General features: G+C 43.2%; 1 protein-coding gene across 1 annotated transcript in view; it reads right to left on the bottom strand.

Annotated features, from left to right (window-relative positions):
• The window catches only part of lrba (LPS responsive beige-like anchor protein), a 187,129-nt gene that overhangs the window by 7,452 nt on the left and 172,177 nt on the right, over positions 1-7,500 (bottom strand). The window contains exons 47-48 of the mRNA XM_047816679.1: positions 6,629-6,748; positions 2,331-2,483 (exon numbers count right to left, since the gene is read on the bottom strand). Of these exons, the coding sequence (XP_047672635.1) occupies positions 2,331-2,483; positions 6,629-6,748 (273 nt within the window). The remainder of the gene's footprint in view (positions 1-2,330; positions 2,484-6,628; positions 6,749-7,500) is intronic.

Raw genomic sequence — 7,500 nt, 5'->3', positions numbered from 1 at the left:
CACACACACACACACACACACACACACAGACACACAAAGACACACACAGACACACACAGACAAATACTCAAACAGACAGGAATGTTCACTTTAGTGTGATGATAAACAGACACGAATCATTATCAACAAGATCAACACACTGGTCTTACTGTGAGAGACAGAGAGAGAGAGAGAGAGAGAGAGAGAGAGAGAGACAGACAGAGAGAAATACAGAGAGAGACAGACAAACAGACTGGTTTAAAACAGTGTCTAGAATGAAGTCTGTTTAAAATCCTACATAATCCCTGACTACGCCAACATGTGTGTGTGTGAGGGAGAGACAGTGTGTGTGTGTGTGTGTGTGTGTGTGTGTGTGTGTGTGTTTTGTGTGTGTTCTTTTAAAATTCACACTATTTCTAATACTTAAGTGCCAGGTTACCCAGACAAAAGGAATGTGCTCTTACACACACACACACTACACACACACACACACACACACACACACACACACACACACACACACACACACACACACACTCCTGTCGTGTTTCTGGAGAGTGCAGTAAATTTTACAAGCAGCACTTAGCATGGTTGTCCAGATTGCACTTTAATTAGCTGTTAATCATCTATAGGACATAAATGACCGTGTACGTGTCCTGCTGCTCCATTAGCCATGTGCTCCTGACAGCGGGTGTGTCTCGGTACAAATCTCCTTCTGTAGCAGAGACGCACAGCTGACTACACCTAATGCCAACTATCCATCATCACACACACGCGTGCAAGCTTACACACACACACACACACACACACACACACACACACACACACACACACAAAACATAATACCACAACACAATCAGTTCTTTCAGAGTATATCTTACATATACAGAAACAGATAGACAGATAAGGAGAGACAGAGTCAGAGATGGAGAGGGTGGAGCTGTCTAATAAGGGGTGGAGCTATATAGAGAAATTCAGTAGTGGGAGGGTCTAATGCTGATGGTGGAGGTGGGTAGGATCTGTAAATCTGTAAAATGAGCCTATTTACCAATGGACACAACAAATACCGGGTGTTCTACAGAAGGAGGAAACTTTGTTGTCTAGTGAGTGGGGTCGGTAGGGTTCTAGAGTAGGAAAGGTTTCTCCAGGGTGGGGATCTAGAGGAAGAGAAGTTACTTTAGTGTAGTGAGTGGGGTTCTAGAGTAAGAGAAGTTATTTTAGTGTAGTGAGTGGGGTTCTAGAGTAAGAGAAGTTATTTTAGTGTAGTGAGTGGGGTTCTAGAGGAAGAGAAGTTACTTTAGGGTAGTGAGTGGGGTTCTAGAGTAAGAGAAGTTACTTTAGGGTAGTGAGTGGGGTTCTAGAGTAAGAGAAGTTATTTTAGTGTAGTGAGTGGGGTTCTAGAGTAAGAGAAGTTATTTTAGTGTAGTGAGTGGGGTTCTAGAGGAAGAGAAGTTACTTTAGGGTAGTGAGTGGGGTTCTAGAGTAAGAGAAGTTACTTTAGGGTAGTGAGTGGGGTTCTAGAGTAAGAGAAGTTATTTTAGTGAAGTGAGTGGGGTTCTAGATTGAAGAAAGGATCTTCGGTGTAGAGGTGGACATTAGAGGTAGTGTACTTCAGGAATAAAAAGGTTTAGGTATAAAGACGTATTTGATGAGAAACACTTGCTGTGAGTGGGCGTGACCTGTCACCTGGGCAACTGCAGCAACGTACCACATCCAAACTGGTCCTAGTGCTTAATGACCTTGTTGTTTTACTATTTCTGCATGTGTGTCCAGCAGATGTGATGGGGTCCCATTGTGTGTGTGTGTGTGTGTGTGTGTGTGTGTGTGTGTGTGTGTGTGTGTGTGTGTGTGTGTGTGTGTGTGTAGTGTGTTTGGGGGTTCTGTGTCTGTGTGACAAACCCACGCATTAGTGATTAATGAGAGAGTCACAGTCACATCAGCTCTATAATGATGGCGTGAAACAGGTCACCTCACACACACACACACACACACACACACACACACACACACACACACACACACACACACACACACACACACAGGAAAAAAGGGTGGTGCAAATGTGACCGTGACCCGATCATTAAATCCACACCCTTGGAACATGATAATGAATGTTTAAAAATGATCTGAGGTCGGAGACTCTGATTGGCTGAAACCATCACAGGTGTTTAATAAGACCTTGATTTTAATTCCATTTCCTGTGACACAGTGACAGTGATATAGTGATCAATTAGTGATGCTAGTCATCACAATAGGCCATGCCATTAGCAAGAGTGTGCATGTATGTATGTTTATGCGTGTGTGTGTGTATGTGTGTGTGTGTGTGTGTGTGTGTGTGTGTGTGTGTATACCATGCGGTTGATGCGAACAAAGTCCTCTGGACTCTTTGCCCACGGCGGCAGCTCAGCATCAGACACCACCGTCCCATCATCCATCACTCCCAGATTATAGTTGTTAGCGTTAATGAACATCTCTGGCAGGTAGAAGAACTCTGGGATCAGCTCCTGCAGAGAGACAGACATGGAGTATGAGAGACAGACAGACAGACAAGTGTTATATGTTCCACCTCTGACACGCTTCCTCTTTTAATCATCAGTATCCCTGTGTGTGTGTGTGTGTGTGTGTGTGTGTGTGTGTGTGTGTGTGTTCCAGTCACAGTGAAGTGAAACAATGGCGTGTGTAAGGTGTCAGAAAGAGACCCAATGCTGTCTGTTACAGTCATTATGAATAACACACACACACACACACACACACACACACACACACACACACACACACACACACACACACACACACAAGCATTTACTGTATTTATTTACCATCCAATTCAACCGTCTTCTGTCCGACCGCCTGAAATATTTCTATTCTAACGGGTGTGGTCTCTTCCAGCATGACTCCGCCCCATCCACAGGGAGCTTAGGGCTTACTGAATGCTTATGAAAACGATATAAATAATACACTACGACCTGGACAGCTCACCAACCAGATCTCATGTTCGAAACACCATCATGAACAGCAACAAAAAAAATCTTTCATCCTTTCAGTACAGATCCAGTGACTCGTTCGATTCGCAGCACCTTTAAGGATTTCTGAAATAAGAAGCTTTTAAAAAAGTAAGTTCAAAATAATATATAACTGTTTTATAAGAGGGGCACGATGGCTTAGCGGTTAGCACGTTCGCCTCACGCCTCCAGGGTTGGGGGTTCGATTCCCGCCTCTGCCTTGTGTGTGTGGAGTTTGCATGTTCTCCCCGTGCCTCGGGGGTTTCCTCCGGGTACTCCGGTTTCCTCCCCCGGTCCAAAGACGTGCATGGTAGGTTGATTGGCATCTCTGGAAAATTGTCCGTAGTGTGTGAGTGTGTGAGTGAATGAGAGTGTGTGTGTGCCCTGCGATGGGTTGGCACTCCGTCCAGGGTGTATCCTGCCTCGATGCCCGATGACGCCTGAGATAGGCACAGGCTCCCCGTGACCCGAGACGTTCGGATAAGCGGTAGAAGATGAATGAATGATGAATGAATGAATGTTTAGAAATAGGGAGCTTTGGAAAGAGGACTATAGTGAAGACTCGGAAGGTCAAAACCAGCAGGCTGAGAAAAGGGATCTAATGAAATGAGGATGTTCAGCTGTCTTTGTCACATATTACAAGGTGCAGAAAGCTGGAAAAAAAAGTCATGTAACTAAGTGCAGTGTCACAGCAGCAGCTAATCCAGTTGTTAGTTTTAGCTTTGTTTGTTTGAATGACCTCTTGTTCTGCACTTCACAGGAGTGAGAGCGGCTAATTAGACGAATAAACAAACCCGGCTAGTGCTCCTTTTTCTCTTCCCTTGTTTCTGGGCTTCACCTCTTCAAAAGCCGAAGACTTTGGAAGTAAAAAAAAAACAAAAAACGAAAAGGTCGTTGCCTAAAGACGAAAAAGTCTTTAAAACAAAAAGGTCGCCGCTTTATGATGGTACCAGACGCCCCTCTGTAAATTTACCCCGTTTGGCTGGCGACATGCCAGTGGGGTGAGTAGAGGGGTGGAGAAGGGGGCTTTAGAAGGACCTATTATGTGCAGTGGCCCCTAAGCACAAAGGGTCAGAGGTGAAAGCTTGCGATGCAAAATCCTGTCGTGCTGCGGGTCAGTGGAGAGGAGCTCCTCTCTGCCCTGGTTGAAGCCCAGCCTAATTCCCCTAAGGGTGAAACGTATGGTGCTAATGCTAACACTAGAGCTCCAGGGCAGAGGTCAGAGGTTAGAGGATACCCTGGAGCTGGACTGGCTAGAGACTGACCATTTTTAAGCCATTATTGTTAACACTCTTTAGCCTCCAAAGGATTTTCTCCTTGTGGCGAAAAAGGGAGAGAAAATGTGGAAACAGCATTTAAAGAAAAATAATAAAACAAAAGGATGAACATCAGCTGTATCTATTACAGTTAAACAACAGTGAGGGCCAAAATACTGGGAATTCGCTTAGAAAATATTTGCAGGCTTTTAAAAATATAGATAAAAATGCTGGTATAGATAAAAACACTAATGACTGAAGCTGTAAACAGTGATTACACTAATGACTGAAGCTGTAACAGTGATTACACTAATGACTGAAGCTGTAACAGTGACTACACTAATGACTGAAGCTGTAACAGTGATTACACTAATGACTGAAGCTGTAACAGTGATTACACTAATGACTGAAGCTGTAACAGTGATTACACTAATGACTGAAGCTGTAACAGTGACTACACTAATGACTGAAGCTCTAACAGTGACTACACTAATGAATGAAGCTGTAACAGTGACTACACTAATGACTGAAGCTGTAACAGTGACTAATGACTGAAGCTGTAACAGTGATTACACTAATGACTGAAGCTGTAACAGTGACTACACTAATGACTGAAGCTGTAACAGTGATTACACTAATGACTGAAGCTGTAACAGTGACTACACTAATGACTGAAGCTGTAACAGTGATTACACTAATGACTGAAGCTGTAACAGTGACTACACTAATGACTGAAGCTGTAACAGTGATTACACTAATGACTGAAGCTGTAACAGTGATTACACTAATGACTGAAGCTGTAACAGTGACTACACTAATGACTGAAGCTGTAACAGTGACTACACTAATGACTGAAGCTGTAACAGTGATTACACTAATGACTGAAGCTGTAACAGTGACTACACTAATGACTGAAGCTGTAACAGTGATTACACTAATGACTGAAGCTGTAACAGTGACTACACTAATGACTGAAGCTGTAACAGTGATTACACTAATGACTGAAGCTGTAACAGTGATTACACTAATGACTGAAGCTGTAACAGTGACTACACTAATGACTGAAGCTGTAACAGTGACTACACTAATGACTGAAGCTGTAACAGTGATTACACTAATGACTGAAGCTGTAACAGTGATTACACTAATGACTGAAGCTCTAACAGTGACTACACTAATGACTGAAGCTGTAACAGTGATTACACTAATGACTGAAGCTGTAACAGTGATTACACTAATGACTGAAGCTCTAACAGTGACTACACTAATGACTGAAGCTCTAACAGTGATTACACTAATGACTGAAGCTGTAACAGTGATTACACTAATGACTGAAGCTCTAACAGTGACTACACTAATGACTGAAGCTGTAACAGTGATTACACTAATGACTGAAGCTGTAATGTCATTATGGTGGAATGGATATGATCTCAACTTCAATAAAAAAAAAAAAAAAAAGAGATTTCAGTGTTTTCCATTCAGCTTAAATTCTGTCGTTTGCGAGTGTCCGTCATGGTGTAACACTAATCCACACTGACAGTATGTGATGTGTGTTTTTGTCTTTAATCAGCTGTTAGTGTGTAACACAAGCCGCATGTTTTACTATCCAAGGAGCGCAATCAAGCAAACGTTCTGACGTCCTGTCCACATGGCGTAATGAATACTTTAAGAGGTATGGGCACTTGTTATAGGTTTTGTAGGGGTCTCTGGTTGGTTATGCAGAGTGTGTGTGTGTGTGTGTGTGTGTGATGGAAAAAGTGAAGGGATCCGAGGTTCATGTCAAGGTTGGAAAAGTCCTTTGGCTTTGATCAGTAAAGCTTGATGCTTTCAAGCCAGTGTGACATGGATTGGCTGTAAGCATACCTGTGCAGGGGTGTGTGTGTGTGTGTGTGTGTGTGTGTGTGTGTGTGTGGGTGTGGGTGTATGTGTGTGTTTATAGAAGGGCAGAAAGCCATGCTCGTTGCCCCACACTGAGCTCCAGTTACAGAGAGGAAGCGTGCTCACGTCTAATCACGTAATAGACTCCATATTGAAGGAACATGAGAGGAAAACCAAACACAACTCGATATCTGATTGACAGGAAGTAGGAGTGTGTGAGTGTGTGTGTATTTGCATAAAGATGTATAACATGTCATTTATATGTGAAAGGTTCCTGGGCTAAAATTTCCAAATGAATGTTCCCATGTGAAAGTTCCTGATCTCTAGTCACTGAACTATAGTTCCTGAGTGAAAGTTCCTGAACTCATTTCCTTTCCTGAACTGAGGTTCCTTTAGTAAGTGAAGCTGTGGATCGCTGCATCTGGAATTTTTTTTTAAGTGTGACGTGATGCATAATATTTACAAAAACTAGAATTTACGTGTGTGTGTGTGTGTGTGTGTGTGTGTGTATACCTTCACATCAGACGTGTCTCTCTGACAGTTCCTCCAGGCTCTGGCGAGGGAGGAGAAGGTTCGGTCTGCATGATCAAACTTCCCTCCTTGGAAGTTGAGGAAGAATGTAGTGAAGGGCTCCTGGGAAGATCATGCACATCATCATCATCATCATCATCATCATCATCATCCTCCTCCTCCTCTTATGTCCACTTGTTCCCTTTATCTCTTTTCTCCTTTTTCACTTCTTTACTCATTCACCTGTCCCCTGTCCCCTGCTCTGACTCACTACCCTTTTTCCCCTACCACAAGTGACCACCATCTTTTATCCCTTTATCTCCCAAAAGGTAAAACATTCCTCATCCCACTGCATTATCCCATATTTTCCCACAAAGACATTAGACACTGGACTAGAACATATAATGGACTGTCTTCACTTCCTGTTCTATCCCGTCTCATCCCCTTTCTTTCCATTTCCATTATTCCCCATATCACTTTCCCTTTGTGTCGTATAGAGAAGTGAAACACAGCCGCATGGACTTTAACACACACACACACACACACACACACACACACACACACACACACACACACACACACACACACACACACACACAGTGTTTTTTAATTAGACTGCAATTCAATCGTGGAAATAAACGACCCTAATTACACAGAGGCTGATGAAACGAGCGTAGCACCTGTCTTCTCTGTCTCGCTCTGTGTGTGTGTGTGTGTGTGTGTGTGTGTGTGTGTGTGTGTGTGTGTGTGTGTGTGTGTGTGTGATATAGTGCCCATACTGAGGCTGTTCACTAAAGAGGCTTTACTATAATCCTGATAATAATAAGAGGGATCAATGTCACGCCTCTGCAGGAAGCGACCATGAAAACGACATA

The sequence above is a fragment of the Tachysurus fulvidraco genome, chromosome 7 (assembly GCF_022655615.1).
Source record: "Tachysurus fulvidraco isolate hzauxx_2018 chromosome 7, HZAU_PFXX_2.0, whole genome shotgun sequence".
Classification (NCBI taxonomy): Eukaryota; Metazoa; Chordata; class Actinopteri; order Siluriformes; family Bagridae; genus Tachysurus; species Tachysurus fulvidraco.
Note: the sequence above shows the minus strand (reverse complement) of the source record. Positions and strands in the feature narration are given on the sequence as shown.